Here is a 21,889-nt window from a genome sequence, read left to right as displayed (position 1 = left end):
ACTGGATAAGTTATAATAATTTTTTATTAACACAAACATCCGATACGCTACTGAAGCAGGTAAATCAAATTGACGTATCTAAATTCTTTGACATCTAATCTTTGACAAGTAGTAAATAAAAGCAAAAGTGCAAGAAAAAATATATAATTAGTTAATTTAAGTGAATTGCATAAATGATCGGTTTACTACACGTATCTATATTATATAGTCACTTACTGGCGAAAAGTTGTTCCATTATTTCACTCGATTTTTGCCGAGATCTACCGCACGCTACACAACCAACTATTTTACAGTCTTTTTCGATAAATCGCGATAGTATCACTGTTAATTTAAGTTCTGCCACAATTTCCATCTAGATTTACTACCTTTATACAACTATCAGTAGTAGAATAAATAATAAATGACATAAAATAAGCTCCGTAAAGACTGACAAATCCACAAAATTTCAAATCAAATTCAAATGAGTCAAATGAATCGTCAAACAAAACTGTCAAGGATCCCCACCTTAGAGTCCTTTTTCCGCCCACCATGCATGAATACATGGATAGCATTATGCTCCTTCCTTAGTCTTCTTATTCAAAGACCCTAATGCAAGGTAAACCAATGCAATGCAAATGCCATAATGCAATGCAAAAGCAAATATTGTTAAGAATAAATAATAAACTATAAAGGGGGCCCGGGAAGGCTGGGGCTCCCCTAATAATTATATATATACTATTATTATAATTATATATATATTATATTATACTAATAATTATATATATACTATACTATTATTATTATATATATATAGTACTACCATTGCACGCAGGCCGCTATCTCGCGATGCGGGACTTAATATCTTACCGCTACTTTACGACAAGTCGTGCTTATATACTCTGCGCTGTGCTCGACATATTGTGGAAATACCCAAGCTCACCTGATGATGGGGTAGGGCCCCGAAACCGGTAGTGAGAGCAGGTTGATCCACATTATGTCGAACACAGCGTGGAATTAATTTCTATATTAGCAGTTCAAGGCAAGAAACTCTTATATAATTTTATTATATATATATATATATATATATATATATATATATATATATATATATATATATATATATATATATATATATATATATATATATATATATATATATATATATATATATATATATATATATATAAGAAGAAAATTCTTGGGGATAGCGGTCTAGAGGCAAAAAATTAAACAATTTATTACAAACGCCGAGCTTTCGGAAAATATATTTCCTTTTTCAAGGGTGTAAAAAGTTTAATTATAAAAATAGAAAAATATATCAATTTCCATATGGAAGAAAGGAACTAAAATTTTGTATAAAAGTTAAAATCTTCTTAAATATTAATGATTTCTGACATTACTAAAAATTATTTTTGAAATTGATATATTTTTCTATTTTTATAATTAAACTTTTTACACCCTTGAAAAAGGAAATATATTTTCCGAAAGCTCGGCGTTTGTAATAAATTGTTTAATTTTTTGCCTCTAGACCGCTATCCCCAAGAATTTTCTTCTTAGTTTTGGTTATAATTGATCGGTCAAGACTTCCTCTTTGTATATATATATATATATATATATATATATATATATATATATATATATATATATATATATATATATATATATATATATATAATATAGAAAAATATAAAATAAAATATATATATATATATATATATAATATATATATATATATATATATATATATATATATATATATAATATGACCAGTCCGACCCTGCATCGATCCGTTCTGTACGGGGTATCCGTAAAGAGTAAGGGAAAAAACGAAATTCTCTATATACGAGCAGTTCATCGGCGTGCTAAAAATATTTTAAATAATATTACTTAGTTGTACAAGAATTTCCATAATACCTAATCAGTTTTATTTTTTTCGACGTTTTTCCACGTAAATGATACATAATTTATATAAAAATTAAAAAAATAAGGAGAAAAGTAATAAAAATTAATTAAAATCACGCACTGTTTTTCAAGCTCGGTCTACTACCGTTATATAAAAATTAGGATAAGCATGGAAGGATTCTACCATATCTTCTAAGAATTATAAGTTTAATTTTTAAATTATTTTCATATTCATTAAGTCCAAAATGCTGCTACTTCAGTTATTTAAAAATTTATTCGTTTTTGGACTTGTATGTTTCGCTTCTAGACCGACGATATTCTAAATACATATATGGTTATGAATATCATATTTTTTAAATTTAATTCATTATTTCTAAATCTGTTTGGGTAATATTCAATTCCTTTTTCAAAATTTCAAACAATAAAGGTTGCTATCTTTTTTAAGTATATTTTTATTTCTTATTTCTGCAAGACGAATATCTGCTATCTCCCTATTGTGCCTGAAAAAAATTATGTAACACGAAATATTGAGCTTTATTGTTCCCCAGCAAATAAAATTCTCATCTCTTTATCATATTAACACATGAAAATACTTCCTACATGTGTACATATTTTTTTGTACCGTTTTTTTGCTCTCCTGTAAAATTAGAAATAATGGAGTTAGCAGTTTATCACCTTTCACCGACGAGCAGAGGTTTTATTTTTTCTAAAATATCGTATATTTTGTTCCCTTTGAAAGTAAAATAAGATTTATTCGAAAAAGCTATAAATGTAACTTCATAACATGGCGAATGCGCCAGGATTCAGTAATATGTACCTACCTATTTATAAAAGTAGTTTGTTGTAACAGACTGTTAAGATATATATTATAAATATATAATATTATATAATAGTATTTCTGTGTATTGAATGTAAAATATATGGTGTAATGAAACATTAGACAAAAAAAAAGAAAAGGTTCCCATAACACACAAAATTATGAGAGATATGTATTTTTTACTTTTGTTTTACTTTTTGTTTGGAGTAACTACAATCTGAAATATGTTACAATAATAAATAAAAATCTTCTTATTGTGAATATATGTCCTAGAGATGAGCAAAGCTGCGATTCTCCATTCGCAATTGAAGCTGCGATTGCGATTTTAACATTTAAAGATTGTACTAGGTATATAATTGTCTGTGTATGTACCTATAGCTTAATAGTTAAAAAAAGTGAATAAAAATCAGTTGATTTGTTTTTAAGTTTTTTTAACATCTGCAACACAGTAGGTATTAAAACCTTATAATATGCTGCAACTGCTGCAACCACACATATCAATACCTACTCTTTCTACGGTTCTCAGTTATCTAAACCAAACCAAACCAAAAACTATTTTTGTAAGGTGGCTCACCTCTATAACTTTTTTTATTATTTTTTCTGATAAAGGAACGGGATTTGGTAAGTTAGTCTCACCGTAAATAACTTAAACTTTTGATTATTTAATGAACCTAACCTCCCTGGGTATTCTTATTACTTTATTTCAGAGAATAGCTACATTAACTTTATTCGATAGAAAATGACACTCTAAATATAATGACATATCATATATCAACTTTTGACATTTCCCATACGGTTTAATACCATAACATAAATTTCGTATTTTTTTATCAGAAAAAATAAAAAAGTTATAGGGGGTGAACCACGACTCTTGATAAACACCCGGTATATTATTCAAAATTCAAAAAAAATCAAAATTCTTTATTCATGTTAAATTACCATTAAGGTTTACAATCGTCAATGTTATCAAGCCTTGCAGGTTACAAATTAATGCAGATTAATACATATATAATAAAAATAGAACATTACAGTTAAAATATGTAACATATTAAATTCACAAAGCACAAACACATAAAAGATATCTTGGCCAAAGAAATTGAAAAAAAGATACTCGTCTTGCGAGAAGAACGCATTTTCAATTAAAAATGTCAATTTAATTTTTAAATCCTTGTTTAATAAATTCTTAAAACATTCAGGCAGTTTATTATAAAATTTGACAGACCAATACCCCGGACCATCCTGACATCTTCTTAGACGCTAATAGTCTGTTACAATATTATTCTTGTTTCGTGGATTATAGTCATGAACTTCGCTGTGAGTTGTGCATCAGTCATGTTATTCCTTAACTCTAGTAGGTTGCAATAAATATAAAGAGATGATAATATGTCAGAATTCCCAGAACCCGGAAAGCGGTCCGACATTCCTCTCTGTACCCAAAACCGGCAAGCCAGCCTTACAGCCCTTCTCTATAATCAAAAAACCCTGTGGGTTTCAGCCCCATACTTGGAGGGCATATGAAATCTGACTATGATATGGATAAAGCCGAAGTAAGCGGGCTTCATTGTGTTTTGCGACACATTGTTAGCTAAATTTCGCAGAAGGAAACTGAAACTATTGATCTTAGCCCTAGAAAATAATACCTTCTCTATAAATAAATAAAATCAGAGAAAATGTCAATTGCAGTTTACTATAAAATGCTTCAATGGATCACATTCAAAAGTAATCACCATCACACAAAATTACATTCGCAACAAAATCGCAACTCCTAAAAATTCAAACTCGCATCTAGAAGGTTATCACGGTCCTGGTTTACAAAGTCACAATCGCAGCAAAATTGCAAATCGTAGCAAAATCGCAACATGCAACAAAATCGCAACTCGCAACTATGGTAATATTGATTGCCTAAATTGAAACTCGCAAATAGAAGAAATCGCAGTCGCAGTTTCTTATGAGAGCCAATCGCAGATTACGATTGCAATTTTAAAATTGCTGCGATTGAATCGTAGTTTGCGATTTATTGCTCATCTCTAGTATATGGTTTAATAAAACACTGGATAATAAAAGAAATGAGTATCGAAACACACCAAGTTATGATATATGTGTATTTTTAACTTTTGTTATTCTGTTGTTTTACTTTTGTCTGAAGTAATGATAATAATAAATAAAAAGCTTCATATTATGAATATATCTATGTCCTAAACGTTTTAACTTCTAATATACAGTTTTTTTTATCATAAAGCATTCCTTTGGACAATAACTTTTGTTGAACGTTAGATACTTATTCTAGAATAACTAGATTTAATGTGTTCAAAAATTATTAGCTTAATACTGCATTGAAACTACAGAATCTCGATTATCCGAGCTATAATAAAATCAACAAAAGTCCTTTGTTTTAAACTTTGAATAAGAAGACTAAGGAAGAAGCATAATGCTATCCATGTATTCATGCATGGTGGGCGGAAAAAGGACTCTAGGGTGGGGATCCTTGACAGTTCTGTTTGACGATTCATTTGACACATTTGAATTTGATTTGAAATTTTGTGGATTTGTCAGTCTTTACGGAGCTTATTTTATGTTATTTATTATTTATTCTACTACTGATAGTTGTATAGAGGTAGTAAATCTAGATGGAAATTGTGGCAGAACTTAAATTAACAGTGACACTATCGCGATTTATCGAAAAAGACTCTAAAATAGTTGGTTGTGTAGCGTGCGGTAGATCTCGCCAAAAATTGAGTGAAATAATGGAACAACTATTCGCTAGTAAGTGACTATATAATATACATACGTGTAGTAAACCGATCATTTATGAAATTCACTTAAATTAACTAAATTATATATTTTTCTTGCATTTTAGCTTTTATTTACTATTTGTCAAAGATCAGATGTCAAATAGTTTTGATATGTTAATTTGACTTATCTGCTTCAGTAGCGTATCGGATGTTTGTGTTAATAAATAGTTATTATAACTTATCTATTTTTATTAGAATTATATATTTTTATAACAATTTTAATAACTACCAACATTTATTTACAACGTAAAATAAAATAATAAATTATTGACTCTACCCCACGTCTACCCTACATCATAGTTTTACATTTTTTAAATAAAATTAGAACGGCACTGATAAACCGGAATTTAAGTCAGCGATATTTGAGGCCCATCGCGGTGTACCTAAGATTTTTGATATGTTCCTTCCTTAGTCTTCTTATTCAAAGGTTTTAAATTAGTCTACGTTTCGCAAAATTTATCTGCATCTTCAGGATTCCTGTTGAGTTTTTTTTTCGGTCCTAAACCCAATTAAAAAAAACACAGTTATTGATATTGATGAATTCGTTAACAGCGCTTTCAGATGGAGCGGACCGTCGCGCGTCGTCCGTCGTATTTTTTCAAGATAGCCGTAGGACGAACTCCGTCGGACGGAGCATACGCGCCCATGTGAAATTGTTCATATAAACTCATGGTTCTTGCTCGAAGTCGCGGACGGACGGTCCGCTCCATCTGAAAGCGCTATAACTTACACCCTAAAATGGTCAAAGTTGAAATGCGCTAATATTTCGGTTCCTTCAACATTGGCAGAAACTCTGTTGTCGATTAAGAACCTTGGTTACTTTTAATAAGAATCCCAAATAAAACATATAACATTTATGGTTATTGTCCAAAGCTTGAAAACAGAAATGTAATATTTTCAGCAAGAAGGAATTAGAGAAATGTTTGAAGATTCTGCTTTAATTTGGTAAAAGTTGCTTTTATACTTTTTTCCGATACTACTGATAAAGAAATAAACCCTGGTGTAAGAAATAAACCGTTTATACCGGTAAACCGGTAAATCCATAATTTAAAGTAAATTAAAAAGTCGGTAAATTTACAATCCCTAGTAACTATGTATTCTTTTTATAGTTCATTTTCTAGAAATATTTATTACTCTAGAAAATACGAAAAATATCGAAATCAATTTTTTTAAAATTATTATTCTTAAGAGTCCATTTCACTAGTCCGAAAAAGTAGCAAAATAAGCTTTCGGCATTTAACGTTTTATGTAAAACTCGCCAGGTAGTTTTACACAAATGAAGAAGGAAATTAAAGATAAAGGATTATACTATATCAGTATTGTAGCACATTTTTAGACAACTTCTTTATTTTTAAGATTTTGAAAGTAAAACATCAACAAAATATTCCGTATGTTTGGACTAAATTTTCTCCAAAATAAAGACACAATTTAAAATTCCGTTATAATATGGAAATAGATTGAAGTCTTGTGATTACAGTGATATTTAATTTATATGGTTTTGTAACAAATTGCTCGCTATTTTATGGCAAATGCTGAAGCTCTACTAACCTTAATCAAGCCTTAATCAAAGCACGTGTGTTTGGAATTTTGGGTGTGGCTTAACACGACAGGATCGGGCTAAGCCTTAGGCAGATTTCTGAAATATAATATATATTTCCTTACAAACCCGCTTTACCCGACCCCTGAGAGCGACCCGAACAGTAAAGCGTAATAGACTCTTAAGGCATAATCTGGCGACTTTTGGAAAGTCTGCAGATCTGAGGCTGACTGAAAATTACTGCAAAAATCTACATCGATATTTATAATACGTTGCAGTCCGCCTATTTTAGTTTTATTTCTATTTTTATCAACCTGTAAACTTATTATCTAGTATTACTTTCTCACCTGTACTTTCAACGCTTCGATCAGCTTATCCTGATGCTGTTCGATGGTTTTGACGTCCGTAACGCCCGGTCGGTCGGCGGTCAAGAGTACCGCCGCCGAGAACAGCCCCACCTCCGTGTCGTTGAGGCCGAGGGCGTTGAAGCTGTTCGCGAAATGGATCACCGAAGTCGTGAATTCGCTCTGAAAATGATAAAAATACCAAAAATTTAATTACCTATACCTTCTGGTAGATTTAGATTTTTAAATCGGTTATATTGGTCTCTCGTTTAAAAAAAAAATACTATACAGAGAAGACCAGGCTACTAGTAACATAGCAAGTTGCCGGACGAATTTACGTTTACCCGATTTGCGTACTCGTACTCGAGATTCATTGCCGGCTAGTCGGCTAGTCAGGCAGTACGCAGTTGCAGTTGTGCTTGGACGGGTCGGTCGTGACAGACTAGGAGTGCCGAGTATTTATTATTTTCATTTTAAGTGTTTACCTTCACTTAAGGTAACATTTAAAATAAAAATACCTAAATATTTATTATTTGAGTGTTTTTACAAGCCAAAACTAAAAATAAATATATTCTCTAACCCAAAAAAAACTAAAATATTACTCTAAATAAAAAAAAAGTTATAACAAGTGTTCAAAAAGACCACCTTCTTGTGCTAGACAGAAGCCTAGGCGGTCGTAAAATCCCCCCCCCCCCTGACGTTGGCTAATATATTAGGGCTAATAGTTTGGAAAGCTTCTCGTATTTTTACTTGAAGCTCATCCAGATTATTAGCCCTATTATGACCATACACTTTGGATTTTACATAACCCCACAAAAAGTAATCATTGGGAGAAAGATCTGGTGATCTAGCGGGCCACAAAATAGTTCCATAGCCACTAATTAAATGGTTAAACACTTGCTTTAACTCGTGTTCTTCATTAATCAACACATCGGGCTTTCTGTGTTTTTGTTGGGACACGCACCCATATGTTTCAAAATTATTAATAACTCTTGATATAGTAGGTAAAGATGGAATTGGCCTGTTTACAAAAGTTTGTGAAAAAATTTTTGTATATCCCGATAAGACCTATTTTGGAAATACCATTTTACAATTTGAATTTTCTCACTAACTTCGTAAACATCCATTATTTTACTTAAAAAATAAATTTTACACGAGAACTGTCGCGAGAATCTATGTATTCATTTTGGCTATTAAAACACGAATAAATACAAATTATGAAACATTCTTATCACATATCTACCTATTTTTATTTTATTGCATTTTTTCGCCTGCTTTTTATCCGGCGGACGGGTATACGCTAATTCGTCCGGTTCTGCCTATGTTACTATTACGGTGGTCCGGTCTGTATATATTATACTCTATTATGCACTCTAGTACAGTTGAGGGTTGAAACCTTTGGTGTTCCACAGCAAACAAAGACACTAAACCACCACAATACACCAAAACACTTTTAATAAAACTCAACAAACAAAAAATGGTATATTGTGGTGATTTAGTGTCTTATTTTGTCTTGCACTCGGTATACAGCTATCTCTCGTGGGGAGATTCCTCACGTAAATATAAGATTTATTTTTCATATCAACATAGTTTCGTAGTTATAGGGTGTTTATTGTGGTGAACTACGTGTTTTATTTCACCCTGTATAATAAACCATGTATTCCATGAAAAACATTAACACTGAACTAGAAATCGCGAAAAAATAAAATCTCTTTCTTCGTGAAACCTGCTTTTCCATCCAAAAATAAAACATAAAATCAATAACGTCACAGTCGAAACCAAAACAAATGCTACTACACTGCACTGATTCCAAATTCCAACTAATAGAGCAAAATTAGATTTTTTATTTAGAAAGAAGACTAATTAGAGAATATTTAAGACTAATAAAATTAAAGAAGATTAAACATAGATTAAAATAATAGAACTGTTTTGTCCAGAACATTTTTTATAGTTATAAGAAAATGTTAAAATGTAAAAGTTTATAGTAATTTTGTTAAATTATACGAATATTCTCGTTGATTATTGGTTTGAAAATGCGAATTGCTTAACTTTAATAATTCTAACTCTCAGCTAGCAAATGAGCTAAATGCTTTCCTAGACCGTTATTCGGAAGCTACAAACCTATCGATTAAAATATGCATGAAAATTTACTTCCTACCACACAACCAGAGGATATTGGTACCCAAGCACAGTATCAAGTTTATTATAACGCTTTTCTTAGCTTTAAATCAAATGTTTGGTGTTTACGCGATCCTTACCACTTTTTTTCTCGTTTAGCTCGTGCGTCAAGGCATTGTCAAGGTCATGTCGTGGTGTGTCACGGCCTTGGTGTGTCACGACCTTGGATTTTTACTGCCATCGCGCGTAAAGAAGTTTCACTTCAAAAATTGGACAGAAATCATGCATATTTTAATGGGAAACTAATGTTACACACATCGTTTATTAAAAAAATAATTATTTTGTTAAATTTATTATATGTAGCGGGTGTCCCACTAAGAATAGCTGTCGGCTGTATCTCGGAAAGTATTAGCCGTAGGGTTTACGGAAAAAAATATTTATAACTAAAGGCGCTATGAGAAATTGCTGGAAATTATTTTCAAGTTTGTAGAACGACCGCTAGGGGGCGCAACTGCAACAAAAAATATGAAAATGGAGTTTTTACACAATTTTGCCTAGATAAGGTGTACCATAAGTAATAACTTCATAATCTTCAGTAAATTTTGAATATTTTTTGTTAGAGCCATTTTCCCCTATCTACCAAAATAAAGTGATGGAGGAAGGTTAGATCTGTTTTTATTTAAATATTAATAACTCTGGACTGAATGATCGGAATCCAACAAGCGATTCTTACTCTATATTGTACCATATAAACAATAATAATAAGCTTTTGAACGTAGACGCTAGGGGGCGTTGTCTTACAATTTAACAAACTTTGCGGTTTTTTTTTTAAAAGATTAAATGCAATAGTATATGTAATTTTAGCTGATAGTAAAGAGTAGTAAAAACTTAAAAAGTCAGCGAAAACCGCATCTTGATATCTTCTTTCAAACAGAAGATATTAGCAAAATTATAATAAATACCAAAAAATAAGCCCTTAATGACCTTATTTTTATAACACGATATCAGTAGCCCTCTTAATTATGCCCATTCTAACAAAAAAATAAGATAGAAACAGTTAGTTTATTTTAAAATCGACGAAATACCAGAATACCATAATACCAGAGTTATTAATATCTAATAATTAAGATATTAATAACAGTGAACAAGAATCGATGATTCAGTGAAGTCATGGTAGGCTTTGGAAAAAAGTTGCTTTTGACATAATAGTGTAAACGTCAAATTGTTATTAGATCAACATTTTGATAGTCTTATCAGCGTTTTTTATCTTTTAATCGCTTTTTCAAAATGCCTTTATTATTTGAAATAGTTGAAGTTGTTGGCATTTGAAAAAAAAATCAAAAGATAAAAAACGCTGATAAGACTCAAAATGTTGATCTAATAACAATTTGACGTTTATGCTATTACGTCAAAAGCAACTTTTTTCCAAAGCCTACCATGACTTCACTGAATCATCGGTTCTTTTTCACTGTTATTAATGTCTTAATTATTAGATATTAATACCTCTGGTATTATGGTATTCTGGTATTTCGTCGATTTTAAAATAAACTAACGTTAACGAACTAAGTTTCTATCTTATTTTTTTGTTAGAATGGGCATAATTAAGAGGGCTACTGATATCGTGTTGTAAATATAATGTAATTAAGGGCTTATTTTTTGGTATTTATTATAATTTTGCTAATATCTTCGGTTTGAAAGAAGATATCAAGATGCGGTTTTCGCTGACTTTTTAAGCTTTTACTACTCTCTACTATCAGCTAAAATTACATATACTATTGCAATATTTATTTTTTTGAAAAAGCGCGCAATGTTTGTTAAATTGTAAGACAACACCCCCTAGCGTCTACATTCAAAAGCTTATTATTATTGTTTATATGGTACAATATAGAGTAAGAAATGCTCTTTTAAACGAGTCCTCGCTTGTTGAATTCCGATTATCCAGTCCAGAGTTATTAATATTTAAATAAAAACAGATTTAACCTTCCCCCACCACTTTATTTTGGTAGATAGGAGAAAATGGCTTTAACAAAATATATTCAAAATTTACTGAAGTTTATGAAGCTATTACTTATAGTACACCTTATCTAGGCAAAATTGTGTAAAAACTCCATTTTCTTATTTTTTGTTGCAGTTGCGCCCCCTAGCGGTCTTTCTACAAACTTGAAAATAATTTCCAGCAATTTCCCATAGCCTCTTTAGTAATATATTTTTTTTCCGCAGCCCCTACGGTTAATACTTTCCGAGATACAGCCGAGAGCTATTCTTAGTGGGACACACTGTACAGGGTGTCCCACTAAGAATAGCTCTCGGCTGTATCTCGGAAAGTATTAGCCGTAGGACTTACGGAAAAAAATATTTATAACTAAAAGGGCTATGAGAAATTATTGGAAATTATTTTCAAGTTTGTAAAACGCCCGCTAGGAGGTACAACTGCTATGGAAAATAAGAAAATAAATTTTTACAGAATTTTGCCTAGATAATGGGTACTATAAATAATCGCTTCATAATCTTCAGTAAACTTTCGATTTTTTTGTTAGAACCATTTTTCCCTATCTGCTAAAATAAAGTGGTGGGGGAAGGTTAGATCTATATTTATTTAAATGTTAAAAACTCCGGACCGGATGATCAGAATCCAATAAACGAGGGCTCGTTTAAAAGAGCGTTTCTTACTATATATTATACCATAAAAATAATAATAATAAGGTTTTGAACGTAGACGCTAGGGGGCACTTTCATACAATCTAACAAACATAGCGCGTTTTTTTCAAAAAAAAATAAATACAATAGTATATGTAATTTTGGCTGATAGTAAAGAGTAGTAAAAGCTTAAAAAGTCAGCGGAAACCGCATCTTGATATCTTCTTTCAAACCGAAGATATTAGCAAAATTTTAATAAATACCAAAAAATAAGCCCTTAATTACCTTATTTTTACAACACGGTATTAGTAGCCCTCTTGATTAGGCCCATTCTAACAAAAAAACAAGATAGAAACAGTTAGTTTATTTTAAAATGGACTAAATACCAGAATACCAGATGTATTAATATCTAATCAAGAAGATATTAATAACAGTGAACAAGAAACGATGATTCAGTGAAGTCATAGTAGGCTTTGGAAAAAAGTTGCTTTTCGCGTAATAGTATAAACATCAAATTGTTATTAGATCATTATTTTGATAGTCTTAGCAGCGTTGTTTTTATCTTTTAATTGCTTTTTCAAAATGCCTTTATTATTTGAAGTAGTTGAAGTTGTTGACATTTTGAAAAAGCAATCAATAGATAAAAGACTATCAAAATGTTGATCTAATAACAATTTTCCAAAGCATTTTGCAAATTTTCCAAAGCCGACCATGACTTCACTGAATCATCGTTTCTTGTTCACTGTTATTAATATCTTAAATATTAGATATTAATACATCTGGTATTATGGTATTCTGGTATTTCGTCGATTTTAAAATAAACTAACTGTTTCTGTCTTATTTTTTTGTTAGAATGGACATAATCAAGAGGGCTACTGATACCGTGTTGTAAAAATAAGGTCATTAAGGGCTTATTTTTGGTATTTATGTATTATAATTTTGCTAATATCTTCGGTTTGAAAGAAGATATCAAGATGCGGTTTTCGCTGACTTTTTAAGCTTTTACTACCCTTTACTATCGGCTAAAATTACATATATTATCGTATTTAATTTTTTTGAAAAACGCGCTATATTTGTTAAATTGTAAGAAAGCGCCCCCTAGCGTCTACGTTCAAAACCTTATTACTATTATTTCTATGGTATAATATAGAGTAAGAAACACTCTTTTAAACGAGCCCTCGTTTGTTGGATTCTGATCATCCAGTCCGGAGTTATTAACATTTAAATAAAGATAGATCTAACCTTCCCCCACCACTTTATTTTAGCAGATAGGGGAAAATGGTTCTAACAAAAAAAATCCAAGAAGATTATGAAGCTATTACTTATAGTACACCTTATCTAGGCAAAATTGTGTAAAAATTCTATTTTTCTTATTTTCCATAGCAGTTGCGCCCTCTAGCGGCGGTTTGACAAACTTGAAAATAATTTCCAGCAATTTCTCATAGCCTCTTTAGTAATAAATATTTTTTTCCGCAGCCCCTACGACTAATACTTTCCGAGATACAGCCAAGAGCTATTCTTAGTGGGACACCCGGTACATACAGGGTGATTTTTAACCTATACACATAAACTTGGGAAATTATTGCTGATGACAAACAATGACTAATAATGAAAAAAAAGTTAGTTAAATATTTTTATTTACGGAGATAACAAACTATTTGAAATAAAAACAAAAAACGTAAATTCCATTAAATTGAATGCGCACTAAATATTTTTATTTACGGATATAACAAACTATTTGAAATAAAAACAAAAAACGTAAATTCCATTAAATTGAATGTGCATTTACCAAAGATATTCAAACTCAATTTTTTTTTTAAATATCTTTGGCATTTACTGATAAAGTTGATAAATTTTTGTGAAAAAAAATCAAATTATTTCAGAATCTAAAAATATTTTACTAACATTTTTTTCATTATTAGTCATTATTTGTCATCAGCAATAATTTCCCAAGTTTATACGTATAGGTTAAAAATCACCCTGTATATTTACTGAATTCTTTTATAGAATAGAGAGAGCAGAGGGACAAGATTTTTAGTTAATTAACAATTCCTGGACAAAAATAAAGAATTTAAAACCAAAAGGAAAAATAAAATAGTAAATATTTCAGATGATCAATACAGAACATGACTCGCACAACACAAACGAATTATGACAGCGAAATAGAGCTACCTACTATTTCTAGTGGATAGACAGTAATATAATTTAGTAAAGTCGGTCTTCCGCTCTGTTGCACATTTTCAGAAAATTATTCTCGGTTATCTGGCGATTTAGGTCGAGTGCTCGCAAACGGCTTGCAAACGGCAAGTTATCTATAAAAATAATCACTGGAAAGTGCCCCTATGGGACAAAATAAGACGGACAAAGTCTTTGGGATGGACCTGTCAGAACAGGGTTAGCTTGAAATCTATACCAGATTCTGTAAAAGAGGGATTTTCAGTTAAAAATTTATGAATTTTGGTTAGTTACTTCTATTAAACGTTTCTATTAAACGTTACTTCTAAAAATTAATAACACAAGCTAGAAGAACAATTGGCTATCTGAATGGGGTAGTTTGGAGTAATGTCATAGGGGAAAAACGGAAAATTAATATAATATGAGACCCTTGTATATAAAGAGCACTCTACAGTACAGATTAGTGATGGGCATTACGATTCTTTTTAGTGAATCGAATCACACGATTCAATTTCTCATATCGTATCGGCTCCTACGATTCGTTCATTTGAACGAACCACATGCACAATTTACATTTCATAAAAACAAGATCGTAACTGGCAATACCGGCGAAAATCTACTAACACTAAGATGTAAGAAAGTAATTGGACAAAAAGGCCCGGAGTATCTTGCGCCGAAGTATTATTCGAAATTACCTGTTGAGATAAGAACTCTAAAGAACTTAAAACAATTTAAATTTTTAACAAAGAAATGGCTAATGGATTTAGATTCATATCAAATTGGAATTGTGACTTGTTAAATCAGGACATAAATGGTTGTGTCATTCTCTCCAATCAGGCAGAGCAAATACGGGTAGTAATAATAAAAAAAAACTACTGTTTTATTTTCTATTTTTTATATGTATGTTGATGTATTTGGTATTCAGGAGGTTTTTATTGTGGAAGTATTTTTTACATATTACAGGTTTGTTGAATTTTAGAGTGTATTTATAATTTAAGTGTTTTCTAAAATTATAGTTGTAAATCTATGCCTCGCACAAAAAATGTTTAATTTTTTCTGAGGTAAATTTATGTTTATTGTATGTTTATTTATTGTAACATTGTAATTTAAATAGGTATATAAATAAACATTATTATTATTATTATTATTATTATTATTATTATTTGGTAGGACAATTACACTTAAGGGACCAGAAAAAGAAATATACAGTTCTTTCATTTGTTTTTCATCACTTTATGACACTGGCGTAATTGAATTGATTATTTTACCAATAATATTAAAGTATCAATCCATTTTATACAGGGTGGCCCATCGAAAACGTTCCGCAAGGCATAACAGCCAGGGTATTTTTTTTTCGAAAAATCCAAAAACACGTCAATTTTGTTTGTGAGGGGGACAACTTTTTCCCCAAAAATGATTGCAAAATCTTCAACCTTCTAAGCGGGGGTGTCATCCCCCAACTTTTTTCAAATGGGAAGGGGGTCAAGTGGCGCCGCAATGAAAAGGACTTTCTATTCTCTATATTTCCCCGCTTCGTTTTTAAAAATCGGTCGAGTCATTTTGAAAATATGAAAGACTGAAATTTGAAAAGTACTTTTTTGCAAAAAACGCATAAATTGAATTAATTAAAAAAAACTTATCTTATTAATGAAGAAATGCTGAAAATGCTGAAAATGTTGCCCGTCAACCTCCATACAGTAATACAAATTATTCTCAATCCGTTCTAGAACATTCTGAAGAACTTGCGGGGTCACTTCGCAACAAACATTAATAATTCGTCTTCGCAGGTCTTCTAATGAGGCGGGTGGAGTGCTATATACTTTACTTTTTGTGTCTCCCCATAGAAAAAAGTCTAAAGGAGTCAAGTCGGGTGACCGAGGAGGCCACTCAATTGCACCCCTTCGTCTTATCCACCAACCGGGAAAGTTATTGTTCAAAAATTACGCACATTTTGAGAGCAATGTGGAGGTGCACCGTCTTGTTGAAATATTAGTTCCGCTTCAACGGATCTAGGATTGTTGTCTATGATGTCAGTTAGGGCTGGATCGATGGTATTTTCCAGTAAATCCAAGTACATATCATCTGTTGGATTTCCAGGAAGAAAAAAAGGACCTACAATAGAATTTCCAAAAATACCAACCCACACGTTCAATTTCTGAGGGTTTTGTGTGTGCTCCTCGTGAAAAACCCTGGGGTTGTCCTCAGCCCAGTACCGACAGTTGTGCCGATTAACTACACCGTTCAAAAAGAAAGTACACTCATCCGAAAAACACACATTAAATAGGAAATTATTATCATAGGCCACTCGTTCACTCATAGTTTCACAAAATTGCAAGCGACGATCAAAATCGTCTTCGTTGAGTTCTTGTACCAAATGAATTTTGTACGGATGGAAGTTGTGTTTTTTTAATATCCTTTAGACACTTGTACGATTCACGCCGGTCTTAATGACTAATTTTCTTGTACTCAGCGTACTATCCATGGCAGCTTGGCCCAATACGAATACCTCCATAGCTTCATTTACTACAGGATTTTCCCTCTGCATAACGAAACCAGTTTTTTACTACTAACTCGCGAACAATTTTGCCATAAACCTGTTTGTCAGGATGGCGTTCATTGAATATCTGCGCAACCCGATTGCCACATTCATTATTTTTAAAATTTAGTTCGATTATTTCCACTTTTTCTGCAAGTGAGTACACCATAATTGTTAAAAAGTTTAACGATATTGAGAACAACTTCAACGCACAAGTCACTGAACAGCTATCTAGCAACTACCCCACCTGATTGTTCAACATTGTGGCAAGTGAAAAAATGCGTAAACATCTAAAAATAATAAGAAAAAACAGCAAATCGGTTGAAGGAATTTATCCTTATCATTTACTCTGATAAATGTTTAAATAAACTTTTCAAATTTCAATCCTTCATATTTTCTCAATGACTCGACAGATTTTCAAAAACGAGGCGGGGAAATATACAGAATAGAAAGCTCTGTTCATTGCGGCGCCACTTGACTGCCCTTTTCATTTGAAAAAAGTTGGGGGATGACACCCCCGCTTTTTGGGTCAAATGTTGTCCCCCTCACAAACAAAATTGACGTGTTTTTGGATTTTCTGAAAAAAAAATTACCCTGGCCGTTATGCCTCGCGGAACGTTTTCAATGGGCCACCCTGTATAATGTTCAAGATTCAATTTGCTGTAAAATTATACATATTAAATACGGGACTGTGCAGAATCAGCCAATTACAAAGTGTCCGACTTATGGTAACTATACCCGGCCGGATACTAGCAAGCACTGTCCGACTACTGACAAAACAGCACTTTTATCACTTAAAAAAATATTTAAAACCATTATTAAGTTTCTGTATTCTTAATTAAAAAACTGTTATATTTAACGTGAAATCCAATAACCACACTATCTATTCATTAAATTTCATTTCCATGCCACCAAACAAAAACCTCAAAATCGGAGAAAGCGTGGAAGACCCAAGAAGATATTCTGCATTTTAACTGCAAAATTCTTTATTTAAAATATAGTTACTTTTCCATACTTACATCGTACATAGTCTCTAACTGCTGTTTGGTGACTAACGTGCCGTCATCGAAAACCAATTGCTGATTGTTCGTCAACTTAGCCACGTGCGTCAACCACACCTCGAAAAACCCCAGTTTGATTAGGATTAGTTGATCGTCCTGGCCTAAACCGCTAAATCCTGGAATTCTTTTGGCAAATTCTACCACCCTTTGGACACAAGGGGTCATACACGTAGCGAACTGTTGCCAAAGCCAACATCTGAAAAAAGAATATTTTACATAAAATGTACTTCGAATCATCTTTACGTTTTACGTTACATCTACATAAATATACCTAGTTTACCAAAATACACAAAAAATCTTTGAATTCTAGTAAACAATAACTATACCATTAATAGAACTTTTTTATTGAACTGAATTTATTTATTTTTGAAGAAATTTTTTTATTATTGACATTTTGCGAAAAATGCATTCTTCAAAAAACATTTGCTTGTTCTAAAATGGTTAATCCCGTTTATAATTTTGCAAATTTCCATACCGTCTAAATAAATTTTGTGCTTCTTTAATATTTTAAAACTGCAAAATATATTATGTTAATTAAAATTCTATCAATAACAATCTATCAAAGAATGAAAACAGAGTTATATTACCATAGAAACGCGTTGACAGAAAAAAATCAACTACATTTTCTTTTGTTTTTAATTTACCTGAATCTTTGAATAAGAAGACTAAGGAAGGAGCATATCAAAAATCTTAGGTACACCGCGATGGGCCTCAAGTATGGCCTACTTAAATTCCGGTTTATCAGTGTCGTTCTAATTTTATTTAAAAAATGTAAGACTATGATGTAGGGTAGACGTGGGGTAGACTCAATAATTTATTGTTTTATTTTACGTTGTGAATAAATGTTGGTAGTTATTAAAATTGTTATAAAAATATATAATTCTAATACAAATAGATAAGTTATAATAAGTATTTATTACCACAAACATTCGATACGCTACTGAAGCAGGTAAGTCAAGTTGACGTATCTAAATTCTTTGACATCTAATTGTTGACAAGTAATAAATAAAAGCTAAAATGCAAGAAAAATATATAATTTAGTTAATTTAAGTGAATTTTATAAATGATCGGTTTACTACACGTATGTATATTATATAGTCACTTATTAGCGAAAAGTTGTTCCATTATTTCACTCAATTTTTGCCGAGATCTACCGCACGCTACACAACCAACTATTTTAGAGTCTTTTTCGATAAATCGCGATAGTGTCACTGATAATTTAAGTTCTGCCACAATTTCCATCTAGATATACTACCTTTATACAACTATCAGTAGTAGAATAAATAATAAATAACATAAAATAAGCTCCGTAAAGACTGACAAATCCACCAAATTTCAAATCAAATTCAAATGTGTCAAATGCATCGTCAAACAGAACTGTCAAGGATCCCCACCCTAGAGTGCTTTTATGGCGCTTTTTCCGCCCACCATGCATGAATACATGGATAGCATTATGCTCCTTCCTTAGTCTTCTTATTCAAAGACTTGAATTTACTCATTTTACTCTAAAACGGTATGACAGGAAAAGTATGAACGGGAATAACCATTTTAGAATAAACAAATTTTTATGAATAATTTCTCGAAATTTCAATAATAAAAAAAAAATTTCCTCTTGTAAAGAAAATCCGGGGACATACTGTATATTGACACAAATTTTGATTTCAGAAAATGTTATTTCAACATTAAATAATCGATTTTTTTTCTTCTATTAAATTTATATACGAAATTGAGAACAACGATAGATTTACCATTTCCAGATATATTAGTTATTATACATAACAATAACAAATTTGGCCATGTTGTTGATCTATATAAAATAATATTACTGTCTGATATAGGGTCTGTCCAACGATTCAGGGAAGATTTCGACAGACGACATCCAAAAAATGACAGAAAATACAATTTTCTGTTAATTAAAATCGCAGACATAACTGGCAGTGTTATGATCCTCTCTTAGAATTCTTAGCATTGTGTTGAATATGATATAGTTTTATTTTGTTTCCGCTATTTACTGAATTTATGTTTTTTTTAATGTCATTTCAGTGGGTGAAAATATCAGCACTCAAAATACTCCTACCAGCCAAAACCACACATACCTTTTAATGCTATGCCACTTAAAATACAGTTGAAGGAGGAATATAAGTAACGCTATTCTAAAGCAGTACAGTCCGTTATTGTTATCTGTTATCTGTTAATTATACAAACATTTGGCGACTTATCTCCATTATTAATCCAATATATAATTGATTAGCAGAACTGATTTTATTATGTATAGTTATAAGGAATTTGAAGACTGTTAGTTAATAAATAATGTTGAACAATGTGCATTTAAACATAATTTTTCTATAACGGATTCACAAGAATTGGGATGTACCTACACCTATTTAATAGTTCTTATTATGGCTTAAAATATTATATTATACCAAGAATCAGAGTTGTTCGCATAAGATCAGAATCAAATTTAAATTAATGTTTGATTTACAACAACAAAAATAATTACTTGTCGTTCTCTAAAGACTCCGCGGTTGACGATGCCACTTGGTCGCTATCTCCATCATCCCTATCCTCGTCGTCGTCTTCCGTTTTGTACCTTGGTGGTGGCAAGAAAGGTCGCTTCTGTAAGCTTCTCGTTCGTTCGTCGGTATAATTGCAATTTGCATGGTGAGCCTAATTTAAAATATAACAAATTAGTTACTAAACTTCAGATTAGGTACTAAACATGAGGTATTTCAACTTCTGAAACACTAGATTACATGCGTTTCTTCTTAAAGTAGACTAGGCAATGCATTGTGGTAAACAGTTAGAGTAATTAAAGGATAATTGTTCATCCAAGGAATTGTGAGATAAGCTGTACAATCAAAGAAAATGTAAAATAAAGAGACCATTTTTCCATAGTGGCAAGTATTGTTTTTGTTTAATTGATGGCCGTTCACACCAATTTGCATTCGCATTATTTTTGATACATTTTCTCCATGTACAGCAAATTGTTTAGTTAATCAGTGAATAATCTTGGTAACAACGTATACCTTTGCTAAGTAGCAAACTTCATATTCGTATTTGTCCCTTTTCCATGGTTTCAAACATTGTTTATTCGTTTTTTATGTTAAACGTTAGGTAGTTTTTTCAGAGTTTCCAAATTATAAATTCTGTTTTAAAGGGAAAATTATTTTGAAACGCTCTTTGTATGCTTTAAAATTAACAATAAGTTTGGAACAGGACTACAATGAAATTAAAAAGAAAAGAAACCGTTGTTTTAGTTTTAGCCCAGACGATTATATATATGTTTAGGTCTCAAAATAAATTTAGCAAAAACTAAAGTAATGTACAACGAACTAGTGACAGAAAAGGCATTCTCAAGAACAGTAAACTAATAGGATTGCTCATCCTCCTAAGACGTACGTTCGCCTCTTCCCGCGCTTCAGCTGACAGTTGTGACGTCATTGTAGTCCTCGTCATGATAGTGTGTATTATTAGTTGCCTAGGGTAAACTTATAAAAATAACAGCTGAGAAATTTTGAGTTAATTATTTTGTCATTTTTAAATGTGAAAAAGGTGTCTTTAAAGTTTTTAGAGCTATAGAGTGTATAAATACGTTTATTTTGTGTTGTCGATTGTGACAAAGTGCTTTCTTAGTGCCCACGATATAGTTTGGCTATATAATATATGCTAAATAATGAACGTTTTGTATTCGGCAACCAATAATGCACGTGTGTGTATTATTGGTTGCCGGACAAGGACTAAGTAACCCAAATACGTTTAAATTTCCTATACCGCGGCCTCCCCATAAGAGCAATAAGAGAATTTATGTCCCAGTATTGAAGGAGGACAGAAAATCGAGTCGAATGGTTTCAAGACATAGGTTCATCCTTGTTTAGTCCAACCTCCTACCACACAAGGATAGACATATATATTAAATGCATTGAAATTCTATAGCCATCCTTTAACATCGCGACAGGAATTTAAGCGGTACCCTCCGTATAGGTAATTTAAA

The 21,889-nt window shown here is 31.6% G+C and overlaps 1 protein-coding gene across 3 annotated transcripts in view; it reads right to left on the bottom strand.

Moving 5' to 3' along the window:
* The window catches only part of LOC115889743 (ecdysone-induced protein 78C), a 206,347-nt gene that overhangs the window by 9,993 nt on the left and 174,465 nt on the right, over nt 1-21,889 (bottom strand). For all 3 annotated transcript variants that reach the window (XM_030909819.1, XM_030909817.1, XM_030909818.1), the window contains exons 6-8: nt 20,399-20,565; nt 17,857-18,094; nt 7,375-7,554 (exon numbers count right to left, since the gene is read on the bottom strand). In XM_030909819.1, the coding sequence (XP_030765679.1) occupies nt 7,375-7,554; nt 17,857-18,094; nt 20,399-20,565 (585 nt within the window). The remainder of the gene's footprint in view (nt 1-7,374; nt 7,555-17,856; nt 18,095-20,398; nt 20,566-21,889) is intronic.

Source organism: Sitophilus oryzae, unplaced genomic scaffold (assembly GCF_002938485.1).
Source record: "Sitophilus oryzae breed Bouriz unplaced genomic scaffold, Soryzae_2.0 scaffold_845_pilon_pilon, whole genome shotgun sequence".
NCBI classification, from domain to species: Eukaryota; Metazoa; Arthropoda; class Insecta; order Coleoptera; family Curculionidae; genus Sitophilus; species Sitophilus oryzae.
Note: the sequence above shows the minus strand (reverse complement) of the source record. Positions and strands in the feature narration are given on the sequence as shown.